Source organism: Mus musculus, chromosome 17 (assembly GCF_000001635.26).
Source record: "Mus musculus strain C57BL/6J chromosome 17, GRCm38.p6 C57BL/6J".
Taxonomy (NCBI): Eukaryota; Metazoa; Chordata; class Mammalia; order Rodentia; family Muridae; genus Mus; species Mus musculus.
In genome coordinates, this window is record NC_000083.6 from 26,627,001 (window position 1) to 26,641,706 (window position 14,706).

Consider the following 14,706-nt stretch of genomic DNA (forward strand, 5'->3'; position numbering starts at 1 on the left):
ACCTGGCAATGTACAGACCTCTTCTCTCGTACTTATTTCCTAAACAGTAGGGCTCTGGAAGTCACTGCATTACCATTTTGTTAGTGTAAAATGCCAGAGATCGCCAGCATGCGGAGAGAAAGGTGTGTAGGGTCCCGGCGTTGTAAGCTTCAGCCTGTACTCAGCCAGCCCGTTGCTATATATTATGGTGGGAACAAGGAGTGGCCAGATGTTGCACTTAAGTCAAAGAAGCAAAGGAAAGAGGGCAAAGAGCAGTGATGTCACTGTCCCCTCCAAGGGTCTAGCCTAATAACAACAAGGACCTCCTACTAGACCCCACTCCCAAGGGTCCATCATAGCCCCGAACCACCACAGGCTGAGGTCCAAGCTTCTGCCACGTGGGATGCAGTCTGGCCTCAAGCGGAACTGTTGAGTCAGCCAGGATTACTTGCGTTTCTTTAGCTTTCTCATTACAGACCAGTGGCATCATTTGTGATGGCCGTGTCATGTGCCCTTCCACGATGGCTGGCACATAACTTCCCTACACCCACTGAGGAACGTGGCTGTTCCCATTTTCCCTTTATGCCTGGTTGTCTTTTAAAATAGCTTATTTTAAAAGAGCTATTCTTTCTCTGAAGCAAGCTTCCTCTGATGTGCCCTTCAGGAAGCTTGCTACATCCCATGGTAGACAAGAGCCTCTCTTCCCTGAGTGAGGTAACCCAGTCACAAAAGAACACACACGGTATGAGCTCACTGATAAGTGGATATTAGCCCAGAAGTTTGGAATACCCAAGATAGAATTCACAGACCACATGAAGCTCAAGAAGGAGGAAGACCACAGTCTTTTTCTTGGCTACTTTGATCCTTCTTAGAAGGGGGAACAAAATACATTGGAGGAAATACAGAGACAAAGTTTGGGGCAGAAACTGAAGGAAAGGCCATTCAGTAACTGTCGCACCTGGGGATCCATCCCATATACAGTTACCAAACCCAGACACTATTGTGGATGCTTGCTAACGGGAGTCTGATATAGCTGTCTTCTGAGAGGCTCTGCCAATGCCTGACAAATACAGAGGTGGAAACTCATAGCCATCCATTGGACTGAGCACAGGGTCCCCAACGGAGGAGCTAGAGAAAGTACCCAAGGGACTGAAGGGTTTTGCAGCCCCATAGGAGGAACAACAATATGAACCAACCAGTATCTCCAGGGCTCCCAGGGACTAAACCTCCAACCAAAGAGTACAGAAAGAGGGACTCAAGGCTTCAGTTGCATCTGTGTTCCATGAGTGGAGAGGCCCTTGGACTTGTGAAGACTCGATGCCCCAGTGTAGGGGAATGCTAGGACAGGGAAGCAGGAGTGGGTGGGTCAGTGAGCAAGGGTAGGGGGGATGGGATAGGAGGGTTTTCAGAGGGAAAATGAGGAAAGGGGATAAAACTTGCAATGTAAACAAAGAAAGAAAACATCTAATAAGAAAAATGAGCCTTTCTTCCTGCATATACTGGGACCATCTCATGGAACACAGTAGTGCAGCCTGCTCATTGTTACAGTGCAGAAGCTGAGCCACAGTAGGGCTACAGAGCCATGCTGGAGTCAGCCATGGGGTCAGGGTGGGACACAGTCTTCTCGTGTGAGCTAAAGAACCTCATTAAGAGGCCTGTGCTCCTGCAGGTTACAGCTTGGCTCTTCCCATGATGCCCCCTGGTGCTTAGGCAGGAGCATGGGGCCTGGTAGTTATAGACACTGAGTAATGGAAGGTGTGGATGAAAGACAGATTATAAAGAAGAAATGAATGCCTGGATCCAGAGTGTGAGGCACCACTTGCCACATGCTGCGCTCAGACGCTGCGCTGAGCGCTTGCCACACCTACCACCTCTGCGATCCACACACTCTTCCACTGAAAGTTCAATGATTGTCACCTCATATGTCAGAAACAAATGTATGGAGGCATTGAGGGTAATGAGTACCTAAGCCACGGTCACACTGGGGAAAGGCACAGTCAGGATCCAGGTGACCAGCGTAGCCAACCCATCCCTCTTACCCCACAGCCTTCATTTGGCCTTGCATGTAGCTGAGTCATGCTGGATTCTGCATCCTTGGCTGGTCTAGCCCCTGCTGCTTCTTAGCTCTTCCTTCATCCTCTCCAGCCTTAGGCAGTGGTGGAGGGTGCTGTCACTCTGGGGGTGGGTGGGACTGTTTTGGGTGCTGTGACTGTGAAGGAGTGGAACGATTTTGAGCACTGTGACTCTGAGGTGGGTGCACTGTTTGGGGGTGCTGTGTTTCTAGGGGGAATGTGAAGTAGTTTTGAGCACTGAGACTCTGAGGGGATGGGACTGTTTGGGGCACTGTGGGTCTGGTGAGGGTGGGACTGTTTTGGTTGCTGTGACTGTGTTGGGGAACTGTTTGGGGTACTGTGACTCATAGCCAAGCAACCCCCTTCTCCCCTACTGGTTGACTTCCCATGTAGCCTGGGTTTCCTGGGCATCGTGTTCATGGAGGGCAAATGGGGCCTCTGTAGAAGCGGGCTGCTCCCCACTCTACATGGGTGTGGGTAACTGCTCTCTTTGTCCCTCACAGTGGTCGGGCTTGACATCCAAGATGAGATGGGCAGACACGAAGTGGGCCACATCGACAATTCCATGAAGATCCCGCTGAATAATGGAGCCGGCTGCCGCTTCGAGGGCCAGTTCAGCATCAACAAGGTACGGAGGGAGGCACTGCCTGGGCCCTTTTCCTGCCCCCTGCCCACTCGACCCTAACAGAGTCAGCACATGACTGCCGAGAATTTTCCTGAGACTGGGTAGGCTCTGCATTCCCTGAGATTCTAGAGCCTCTGATGGTGGGTTCAGAAAGAGCTGCCCCTCGCTGGAGTGGAAATTACCAAGGGAGGTGAGACCTGGCTTCAAGTCCTCTTCCTCCTCAGCAAGCAGTGGCCACAGGACATTGGGGTTTACAGCTGCGATGACAGCAATGCCACAGTGGCATCCACCACGGCACAAAGCCCACGGGTGCAAATGAGAGAGCACACTGTTCATTCCAGGCCTGTATACGCACCTTGCATCAGAGTCAGATCTAGGCTCCGTCCGGCAACACTGTGGACAGGTGAGCGAGTGAGGTCCCAAGGCAGGTGGCGATAGACAGCCAGAACATGCCATCACTGCCTTACATCTGCCGATCAGCTCAGTGTAGGTTGTCCCCTTGGTGGGCTACATGGGGATGGACCAGAGGAGGCCAAGAGCTGAAGTGGAAAGGGATATAGAGTCAGCAGGTCTTCCTATAGGAGTGAGCACTGGACAGCAGTGTGGGAAGTCATAGGTTTAGGCTGCAGCCACCCCCAGTGGGGACCACCAACAAGGACCCCCAACAGCATCGCCTTGGAAGTGCCAGGGAGGCAGAACCTTGGGCTCTACCTCCAGCATCCTGAAATGCTCCCAAGACTGCAGTCACCAAACTCTAAGGATGTCAAGACTCCTAAGGAGAGTGTGGAGCCATATTATAAACGTGGGATCCATTAAACCCCTGAGAGATTGATCTGCAGACACCCCAAAGAATGTACGTAAGCCCCATCTTTGTTTTTAACTAGGCTCTAACTCTTTTTTTTTTTTTTAAATTATATGAGGTGTCTTCAGACACACCAGAAGAGGGCATCAGATTCCATTACAGATGGTTGTGAGCCACCATGTGGTTGCTGGGAATTGAACTCAGGACCTTTGGAAGAACAGTCATCACTCTTAACCGCTGAGCCATCTCTCCAGCCCTAGGCACTAACTCTTAATTTAGCAATTTCTACTTTAGTTAATAAAAAAACAACCAAATCATTAGCAATACTTGTGGCTTTGCTACTAGAAACTGCTGGCATTCACACTACATTATAGTTGTAAAGAATTTCCAGGTACCGTGCACACATCCCCACTTTGAGAATGACAGCCACCAACACATGGCTAAACACTTGGGGGAAACGCACCACTTTGATAATAGAGTCAGACAGTGAAGCGGATGCTTCGGTGGGGCTGCAGGGGAAGGCGTCGTCTACTGATGGTGTTTGAAGATTGCGGGCACGTGTCTATACGTACTCACTTCCCAGTCATGAGATGTGGTTACTCGCCTTTGAACATGCATACTCCTGACAACTCAGGCGTCACACTACCTACCTCTTAGCAAACATGTCCTCCATTCCCTTGGGTGGGCTGTGTTGTGGCTCGCAGATAGCTCTGGGTGAGCCAGAATTTGCCTTTTCAAGTCGGATCAGCTTGTGTTCAAAAAGCCTGACTCAGGCCAGGGCATCTGTGGAAGGGTTGTCCAGTCCTTGTGCTATGGCCACTGTTCAATGGACTCTTACCTGGCTCTTAACCCCAAAGCATGGGAGTCAAGTAACATTGGAGAGTTTAGGGCTAGGTCTGAACCCAGGCACTTGGGCCACTGGGCTCTGCACTCTGCATATGGCTACTGCTTTTTAACATGTGTATTACACAAGCTATGACTAGAGTGACCATATTCTCCAGGCACAGCCTGGACCACTGTCCACCCAACCCTTTGCAGAATGTGGAGTCCCTTCTGACATCACCCTCTCTCCTTTGTTGGGGTCTTGTGTCTCTGAAGAGTTGTCATTAAGATAGCAGTGTAACAGCCTAGTATGAGGACAAAGAGGACAGCTGTCCCTCCCGTCTCCCATCATTAGACACAGACTTGTCCCATGGTCCCTTTATCCAACCATCAGGACATCGACCAATAGCCAGATACAGAGTTCGCTGCAGGTACCCTGGCAGCCCCCAGCAGCCCAGACTGAGCCTGCCCAGTAGCCTCACTAATCATGGCTGCCCCTGGAGGGAAGGCAAAGGGAAGGGAGAGTGGGGGCTGACTCCAGCTATATATTTTTAAAATCCATCAGAGACACTGACGTAGGTGCCTAAGTCACAGGTTCTAAAAGCGTCGCCTTCTGTTTCTCCAGCTCAGCGTGTGCTAGTGTGACTCAGACCCCTGTGGTGGATTTGGTGTGGAGTGGAGTGGATTACTGAGTCACAGCCTTGAAGGGCTGGCAGCAGGCGGCAGGTACCCAGGAGCCAGCCTTCTCCATTCTCTTAACCCTGGGGACACAGACCCCAAACCCAAGGCATTCTGTACCTTTGGCCTGGCCCACTGCCCAGAAAACCTGACAGGACACCTTCAGTCTCAGGAATTATGACTGTATCGTGTAAGGGGTTTCTTTTTTTCACTGCCCAGTGCCTCCTCCGATGTTGGAATGGATCCCAGGCCTTGTGTATGTGAGAGGCAAGATGTTCTTCCTGACGTAAATGTCTAGCTTCATCCCCACTGAGCTACACCCTAGCCCTGTGCAGATTTTGTAATGGAAATCAGTCCAGGTACTACTTACACTGTGAAAGGAAGCGTGAAATTGTTTTTAAAAGCAGTGGCTTTTCCTCACACCCTGTTGCTGGCCCGCCCAAGGCCCTTTCTCCTCAAGTACTGAAGCATGCTCATCCCGTGTACCTGTGTACCTCTTGCCATTGCAAAACCCTCTATGGTCATCATCCCCATTCTCTGATGGGAAAACTGAGGCACAGAATGATAACTGGGCTTGAGCCCAGGTGCCAGATGTGGAGAATCACTTCTACTGGGTCCCTGAGTTAGACCACACTGATGCTGTGCTCACTTGAGAGACCTTCCTGGGTGGCCCCAGACTCCCTGGGATGTGTGCTACGGCTGAAGCCAGCCTGATACTGGTGGCACTGATTCCCTGAGGGATGGTCACACACCAGGCTGTAGCAGTGACCACCCCCCACCCCCCGCCCCAGCTGGTTTTCAGTGTGTCAGTTGGGATTTTAGCTCCCCAGCCTCACCTGCCTGCGTTTTCTTCCCATGCCTTCCCTCCACCTTGACCAGCTTCTGTTTAGGGCTTTCCTACCTCTCGGGCTTGCTTCTGCTGCCTGTGCTCTGAGGCCTTTCCTTGTACCTGAAATAGAGCTGAGGGTCCTCCCCAGCCTGAGTGTAGCCCTCAGCAAGGTGGGGAAAGCTTTGTGGGCAGGCATTTTAGGAAGAAGTGGCAGGCACAAAGGCCTCAAGGCGGAGCTGTGCAGGGTACTATTCCCAGTGCGGGAGGCTGCAGGGTGCTGTTCCCAGCGCGGGAGGCTGCAGGGTGCTGTTCCCAGTGTGGGAGGCTGCAGGGTGCTGTTCCCAGTGCGGGAGGCTGCAGGGTGCTGTTCCCAGTGCGGGAGGCTGCAGGGTACTATTCCCAGTGCGGGAGGCTGCAGGGTGCTGTTCCCAGTGCGGGAGGCTGCAGGGTACTGTTCCCAGTGCGGGAGGCTGCAGGGTGCTGTTCCCAGCGCGGGAGGCTGGGGGTGAGTGGAGCTGAGGGTGCTGTTGATGAGGCCAAGGGAGGTGGACTGAGTGTGACCAGTGGCCAGAATACATCACAGGAGCACTACTGGGTCACTCGGTTTTTCCGTTACTCTGAAATGCTGAGGCAATGATGAAGACGGAAAGAACTTAGACCTAGAGGCTGAAAGTCCAGGATGAGTCCTTGTCACTTGGCCTCTGGTGAGGATCTCTCAGTGGACAATATCACAGTAGTGGACACGGGACAGAGAGGGTCCTAAAGGAAGGGTGGTGTGGTGGGACAGGAAGCAGAGAGAGGCCAGGCCTGGCTTCCTCTTTTAAAAATCAACCTAGGGCCCATGAGAATCACATCGGCCCCTCCTGAGGTCAGTGTCCCTCGGTGACCTAAGGATTACCACCCCCACCTAGGCACCACCTTGCTCATGGCCACAACCCCAGCACGTTGTGCAATAAACTCCCTTCAAAGAAGAGACTGGTGCCCAGAAGCCTTGAAGGGCTTAGGGCTGAGGTGTGGCCCAATCAAAGATAGGGTTTAGTACACTTTCTCTCATGGCCCTGGGGAAGGGGCTGCAGGGAGAGGCAAGGGTGAGCAGACACTGACTGGGAGCCAGGGCAGAAGCCACTTTGAGATCCTCCACAGAAATCTTGCGTAGGGATAACAATGGCCTACAAGGCCACTGTCATCAGTTTCTGACGGTGGTGATGAGGCTGACTGGGTAGCTGTAAGCTTAGTTTAGAGTTCTTGGAAGTCACTTTGGTCTCCTGACTCAGAGTGCACCCCTCACCCACTGCTGAGCCAGCAACCCGGAGTCTGCAGATATGGGCAGAGACTGCTGTCATTTTAAGTCCAGGCTCAGTGTCAGGTGCCCACATGCGCACTTCACATGCGCTCTTGCCCTAGGTTGTCCCGGATACTTCTTTCAGTAGCTCCTGTGAGTGTACTGTTCTTCTTCAAACTCATACAGTTAGAAATGCTACGAGCCAGGGTCCCGGTGCCGGTGTATGTATGACTCTGGTGCCCCAGACCATGCAGACCACACAGCCCTTGCAGTCAGCCCCCCTTGGACAGCCACCCAGATATATGAAACCTGCCTTTCTCCCTCCAGGTTCCCGGCAACTTCCATGTGTCCACACACAGTGCCACAGCGCAGCCACAGAACCCGGACATGACACATACCATCCATAAACTCTCCTTTGGGGATACGCTACAGGTGAGCAGGGGACAAGGTGACATGGCCGTGAGCTGGTCCCTAAGAGTCATCCACATGAGATCCTCTTTGTCCTGTCTTCTGAGGATGTGCCTGTGGTGGCTATGGTGTCAGTGGTGCCACCAGCCACACAACGGACTGAGATGCTCAGCCTGGGAGGGAGGTGGACTCCAGGGTTTGGCTCAGTCCCTTCAGAGCTGCTTCTGCCCGTTTCCTGTTGCTGTTACTGAGCAGCACAGAGTAGGTGGGTGTTTAGTGAACTGAAATCTATCTAAGCTAGAGCTCTGGAGGCTCTGAAGTAGGAGCATAGAACCAGCACGGGACTGTGGAGAGGGCCTCTCTCTTCTTGCATCCAAACGTGGTCAGGCCCATGATGGGCACTGACACAAGGCCCAGGCAAGGACGCGTCAGACACATTACCCTCTCTCAGGAGGCCCTTCTACACTACACACAACCCTTCATTTTTATATTCACAGACTCTTAAGCTGACATTCAGGAAAATTAATAAGCATGTATCTGTGACCCCCAGAATGACACATGTAGACATGAAATATCAAAGGTCTGAGACACCTATGAGGGCTGCTCTCAGTTGGCTGAACACCCAAAGTGATGACTGAGGAGGTGGGGAGCAGGGAATTGGGTTTGTATGGGGAAAACCTTTGCTTGGTTGATGAAGAGGATGCTGACAAGTGTGGCCCCTGTACACCAAGTGTACACCTGCCACGAGGAAGAAGGACCCACACAGCAAGGCTATTGGCATGGACATGAGGGAGGGGCTGTAACCTGGGTAAGGAGGGAGAGGACCTAGGCTAAGGCAGTGGAGAGGGCCGACCAGAGCTCAGAAGCAAAGGACAACAGCTCTGCTCCACCTGAGTACACAGATATTCCAGCTCAGAGCCAACCCATGCCCATCTGATCGCTTGAAAAACATTTATCAAACATCTGCTGTGTGCCAAGTCTTGCACATATTGGTCAGGCTGAGGGTGGGTCCTGCTGGTCTGACTCTTCCAGCCTACAGGGCGGGCATACCATCACATCTCCATCCTTGGAGTCAGAAACCAAATCTTCACACTTTCGGTCCAAGGCAGCAAATGGACAGCCTTCCCTCCCCCGCGAGTGGGTTCAGCCTGAGGGACAGGTCACTCACCTGCTAAAGTGTTTTCTCTGCAGGAACCTACCCCGTCTACTGCTCTGATCTCCCTCCCTCCCGCTTCCCTGAGGTCCCATGGGCCTCTATCAGGCCCAGTCTCTGGGCTCAGTTCTTTGCAAGGTCTGCTTATTTGGCCCACTTTGGGCCTCCCTCCACATCCATGTCAATTATCCCTCCTCCCGGAAGCCCTTGCTAACTCGGTCCAATGGCTGGGTTGCCCTTTATGACCAAATGGCCCCTGGTCAGTCCCCACAAGCAAGGCCAGGCTTGAAGGTGGGAACCCCCAAGGAACTGTCTCTCACTGTGCTTCTCTGCAGGTCCAGAATGTTCACGGGGCTTTCAATGCTCTTGGGGGAGCAGACAGACTCACCTCCAACCGTGAGTATCTTAGCATGGAGCAACCCCCTCCCCTGCAGAAGTCCCCGTCCAGCCGGTGGCATGGGACTAGGGAAGCCAGCGGGGCAGAAGTCAGGTGCTTGCTGCAAGCCAAGGTCATAGTCTCACACCATTCCTTCCCCCACAGCTGCCCTGTATAGTACACAGACTCATTCCTGTCTTTTAGAAAGGGAAGAGGGTAGCCTGTCCCTAGGGAAGGTTGATTGTACCCCCGAGCTATTGCCAAGCTCCAACAGCATCTGCTGTCCCTGCTACTGACCACTGTTTTGCCGTTGTCCTGAGTGGAGGCAGTCACCTGGATCCCACAGAGCAGTTACAGAACCAGAACCCACTCTGTGAGAACCAGCTCTGTAGGTGGCCAGTGGGGGAAACCAGCTGGTCCCTCCCCTCCTGCCCAAACCCTTCCTATCAACCATTGGCTCCTTCCAAAGTCTTAGTGCCGAATCTCTACTTGCCAAAGACTGCACACACACACACCTCCATTCTTACACACACACACACACCTCCATTACACACACACACACACACACACACACACACCCCTCCATTCTTACACACACACACACACACACACACACCTCCATTATACACACACACACATACCTCCATTCTTACACACACACACACATACCTCCATTACACACACACACATACCTCCATTCTTACACACACACACATACCTCCATTACACACACACACACACACACACACACACACACACACACACACACACCTCCATTCTTACACATGCCCATATGTGCATGTTGTGCGTGCATGCACACAATATGCTAAGAAAAATAATGTCCACTGGGTCACTTTGAAGCATCATTTATTTGTGTCAGCCCTTGTGCGTGGTAGGGACCTGCATCTTGGAATGTGGGCAGCTGTTGGCCATGATGGCCTCAGGGCTGTTAGGCAGTCAGACACTGAATGCATATTGATCAGGCACAGTACCAAGTTCTAGAGACAGGAAGGTGAGTAAATGAAGCAAGCAGCCTCTGCAGGCCTCCATTCTGTGCTGTCAACTTGGAAGTGTTCATGATACCTGGGCCTGAGGCAGAACCCCTGTGACTCCTTAAGGACATCCGTCTGGCGTGTTCCTACTGGGGAGGAAATGTGAACTGATTCTCTGTGCACAGTAGACATAAGGGTGGCTCTTTTTTTTTCCTTTTGTGACTACCTAATGTTTTGTACAAATAGCAACAACAACAACAAAATAGTAGAGTTATGATTTTCACTAAGGCCTTCCTTTCTTCAGGTTTTATCCTTGGAGAGTGGGAATTTGAGACTTGTACTTCAAGGTGATCTTTGGCCTCCTGGTTTAGGTATAGATGTGAGCCCATCTCATGGGAGTTTCCAGGGATGAAGACTAGAATCGGCCTTTAACCCCATGTGACCCTAGTACTCTGGACCCTGAGAGCCATTGTGGGCATGAGCAAGAGGTGTTGGGTCCCCTGTGCTTAGCTTAAAGGCTCCAGGGCTTTCCCCAGTTTTCCTGAGGGTGTGTGTTGGGGGGGGGGGTCACCTCCATCCCAGGAGTGCTGCCCTTTTCTGAGGAGACAGCAGGGCCAGAACTAGTCAAGGCTGGAATGCTTGCTCCATGCTCACCACTCTTACAGATCTGAATCTGATCTGCAGAGACCAGGATTAGAACCCAGAAGACTAAACTCCCATGTTCTTTTAGCTCCATGGTTCCTAGCCCAAGGTTCTAGAAGGAATAAGAGGGATGGACATTGGGCCTCATTTTTTGCTCGGGAAGGCTGAGGCAGCTCTGGTTAGCTCATGTTTATCAGTAGCTGATTGATCCCTTCATCCTTTGTCCAGCCATCCTGTCCACTCCTTCATTCAGCAGGCCTTGCCACTGTCTGCCCTGTCCCAGGCTCCGTGCAGGGTTTAGGGGCAGGAATGTAAGACTTTGTCCTTGCACTCAGCAACTTTGCCATCCAGGCTGGGAGGAGACAGGGGCGCTGGGTGAAAAGGTCGTGTTAAACTATTACAGGGCTGAAGGGTCAGCAGTTTATTGAGAAAGAGGGAAGACAGTGACCAGATTCTGTTGTTTGTTTTGGCAGTGTTGGGATTGAGGCCAAGGGCAGGTTTATGCCAGGCAGGCGCTTGACCCCAGCCCTCTGGGTTTGATCAGTCTTACTTAGTTCTTTCTGGAGCCCAGAGCCCAGATTATTTTAAAACTTAAAAGCAGACAGACAATACCTACAATGAAATGGGGTCTTTCTTGAGTCCCACCTTTCTCCCTGGAAAATTTCTCTGTGTGTGAGGGATGGTGGGGAATGTAATTTTGCCAGTCTCTCTCTAGTCTAGTTAAGGATGAAACTGAAGCTGCTCTGTTTCCTGGGGCTTCTCTCTAGACAATTCTTGGTGACCACGCATTAAAGAGGATGTGTTCCCTGGCCCCTACTTCACAGGAGCGTGCTGCTCCTGGGCCTGAATCTCAGAGAAAATGCCCCCTCAGCACCCCTCGTTAATGGCTATCCCATTTGTAAGTGTGTGGCTCAGAGTATTATATATTATGTAGTGCAGATCTAACAATCCCAGCAAGCCACATTCTGAAGAGAAAGGGGAGAGGACCCTACAGTACCAGGAGGACTTGAACTTGGGGTTACAGGCAGAGCCACCTGCCAGGCAGTGCCCACCCCATCTCATCTTATGCTGTATTCCTGCAGCCCTGGCCTCCCATGACTACATCTTGAAGATTGTACCCACAGTGTATGAGGACAAGAGCGGCAAGCAGCGCTACTCCTACCAGTACACAGTGGCCAACAAGGTGAGTGGGCCGTGAACGGGCTGAGCATTGCAATTGCTCCCTCTGCTGGCCAAGGGCATAGGCGATGCCCCGCACATTCTGCTGAAGGGAATTTCAGTGGGGTGGACAGGGAGTGTCCAGGCTCATTCTCTAGTCTGAGTAAAGATGAAATACCAGTTCTTGCCGTGGTAGTGGCCTCAAGGTCCAGGTGAGACACTCTTAACAAGGAGATAAGATGTATTCTGTTTGAAGTAGGCAGAAGACCATCCCAGCTCTGACATTGTCTGGTCCTGGTTTCTTCAGGCTCCTGTTGATCAGCACATGGCCGATGCTTTGCATTAGGCAGGGAATCCTATCAAGGTGGCTGTGGACGTCTCAGGACCCCAACAGTCCAAGAGACACACAGGTCTTCTGGGAAGCCAAGGGACATCCAAGCCAAAGAAATGAGATGGCACAGCGGTTAGTGGCTTGAGCCTCTCCAGAAAGCATGGCTTGTGCCAATGGAACATAGGCACTTGGAGTAGGTTCCCCTGTTTACCACGAGGCTCCTGTTTCTGCTGTTGCAGGGCCACCCAGACCCTTAGTATAAATGATGGAGTGTTCAGCTCAATTAACTATCATTATGGTTGAGGAACTCGCCAAGCTGTGTAGTTACAGTGTAGGAATTAGACCCAGGTTCCTCTTGGGCTCCAGAGCCCCCTGGTTGCTCACCCACTCAGTCCAAATAGGGATCGTCCAGGCTTGCCCACTTGGACAGCCTCTTGGTCATGGGTCCCTATGCTCTGATTCCCTTTGATCCATAACTCTCTCCGAGAGACTTATTGCTTACATTCACTATTTCAGGCCGTGTCTGTCCTACTCTCTGGTGGCATAACAAAATTCTAAGAGCCTAAGTAGTAAGTAAAGAATAGAAGTCAGCCAGGCAGTGGTGGCGCACGCCTTTAATCCTAGCACTTGGGAGGCAGAGGCAGGTGGATTTCTGAATTCAAGGCCAGCCTGGTCTACAGAGTGAGTTCCAGGCCAGCCAGGGCTACACAGAGAAACCCTGTCTTGAACCTTCCCCCTACCCCCCCCCCAAAAAGAAAAAAGAAAAAAAAAGAAAGAAAATAGAAGTTAATTTATCTCATGGATTGGGAAAGAGGAAGTCAAAGAGATCAACCCCAGCCTGTGGTGAGCCTTCTTGCTGTGTTGTCCAGTGGAGGGCAGGGCATGGAGAGACACAAGCATACAAGCTTAGAAGTGCTTTCCTCTTCTTATAGGAGAGCTAATGCTACCATTGACACTTACCTCGTGGCCTCATCTAACCTAATCACCTCCCAGATTACCACCTCCAGCCACCACCAATGTAGGCTTACTTCCGGGTTCAGCCCCTTGATGTACACAAAGGACCTGTAACTTTAGATGGCGAATAGCCGTGGTCCCCCTGCCCCACATGCACAGGGCTCTGGGCTCAGCCCAGCACTGCAGCATGCGTATGACTTCTGGGGAGCATATTTCAACCATTGTACTCATTATAACCTCCCCCCAGTGCTGCCACACATCAGCAGGAAGCAGGGCCCTGGACCACACTGCCCCATCCTAGCTCAGTCATGTGTCCTTGTTTGTAATATGTCCATGGCAGTTACTTCACAAGATTGCTGTCAAATGAAGCAATGTTTTCAGAAAGCTCCCAGCTCACTGGGAAGGCTGGGTAATTGGTACACTACTGCTGCTAGATTTCATTCTGTCTCTTACCCCCTCAGCGCTGGGCTGTGGCCCAGACAATCACCCTGGGAAAGCTGAGTTTCCTCTGCTGCAGGCTTCCTCCATCAAAGCTTTGGCAAGGGCCTGGTGGCTGGACCAGCTCACTCAGCGTTCTCTGTGGCTTTGCCCCCAGCCTGTTCTGTGAATGGAGGTGGCTGTCCAGTGGGTTAACACTCAGTGGTGTCCATGGGATCACTCCAGCTGCTCAAGACCAGTGCTGGGGACATGGGGGTTGGGCCTGGGGACCCCGGCATCCATCTCCATTTGTTGTAAACAAGAGACGCGAGCCCAAGCCTTTCAGGACCCTGAAGTGCTCAAACCAGGTCCTGTGGGTCATCAGCTCAGATCCCTGTTCCTTGGTGGCCATTTGGCCAATGCTATGTGCATCCTTACGAGCCATGGCAGGTTGGGCACTGTACCTTCCCTGTTCTCTGTGCTGGCCCTACTTGGTGGACAAGTTCACACCCACTTGGTTCACCTGTCAGGCAGGCTATCTTCTTATTCATGGTTTAGAATGCCCCTTCCTTAGTGAGCCTTCCCCATCCCCCTGAGCAGAACTGGCTCACCTATGGCCTGCTGAGCACCCTCCTCCACCCTCCCTACACGGATACTGTTAGAAGCTAGTGATGCGATGATGTCTTCATCCACCAGCCTGTGACTCCTCTAGGGGAGGGGCTTCATCACCCCAAGAACCTTAGGACAGCGGAGGCAGCCAGCAGAATAAATGAGCAGATTCCGTGTGACTGGCAAGTCAAGGAGGAAATGCTCAGACCGAGTTCAAAGCCCACTTTCCTCTTCCACGTCACCCTCAGATCTGTGCTCCGTTCTGGCTCCACTTCTAAGCTATGTGGTCTGTTTCCCATAGTTGAAGGGACCCAGCGTGCTTTCACTATGCTGCCTGTCCAGGGCTTCCAGAGCAGCTGAGAGGAGGCTGCCTGGACACCCTCTGCATCCCACACCCTCACCCACCTGAGGCTGGTTCTGCTTGTAACACTCCTTCCTCCTCTCTCCTGCAGGAGTACGTTGCCTACAGCCACACGGGACGCATTATCCCTGCCATCTGGTTCCGCTATGACCTCAGCCCCATCACAGTCAAGTACACAGAGAGAAGACAACCCCTGTACAGGTTCATCACCACAGT

General features: G+C 52.1%; 1 protein-coding gene across 9 annotated transcripts in view; it reads left to right on the forward strand.

Moving 5' to 3' along the window:
* Ergic1 (endoplasmic reticulum-golgi intermediate compartment (ERGIC) 1) overlaps window positions 1–14,706 on the forward strand; it is a 96,173-nt gene that overhangs the window by 66,239 nt on the left and 15,228 nt on the right. For 7 of the 9 annotated variants that reach the window (XM_006524823.2, NM_026170.3, XM_030250008.1 and 4 more), the window contains exons 5-9: window positions 2,555–2,679; window positions 7,417–7,521; window positions 8,986–9,046; window positions 11,743–11,843; window positions 14,582–14,704. In XM_006524823.2, the coding sequence (XP_006524886.1) occupies window positions 2,555–2,679; window positions 7,417–7,521; window positions 8,986–9,046; window positions 11,743–11,843; window positions 14,582–14,704 (515 nt within the window). Of the gene's footprint in view, window positions 1–2,554; window positions 2,680–2,918; window positions 3,080–5,002; window positions 5,027–7,416; window positions 7,522–8,985; window positions 9,047–11,742; window positions 11,844–14,581; window positions 14,705–14,706 lie in introns of those variants that run through there. The other 2 variants (XM_006524825.4, XM_006524824.1) reach the window with 2 other exon arrangements.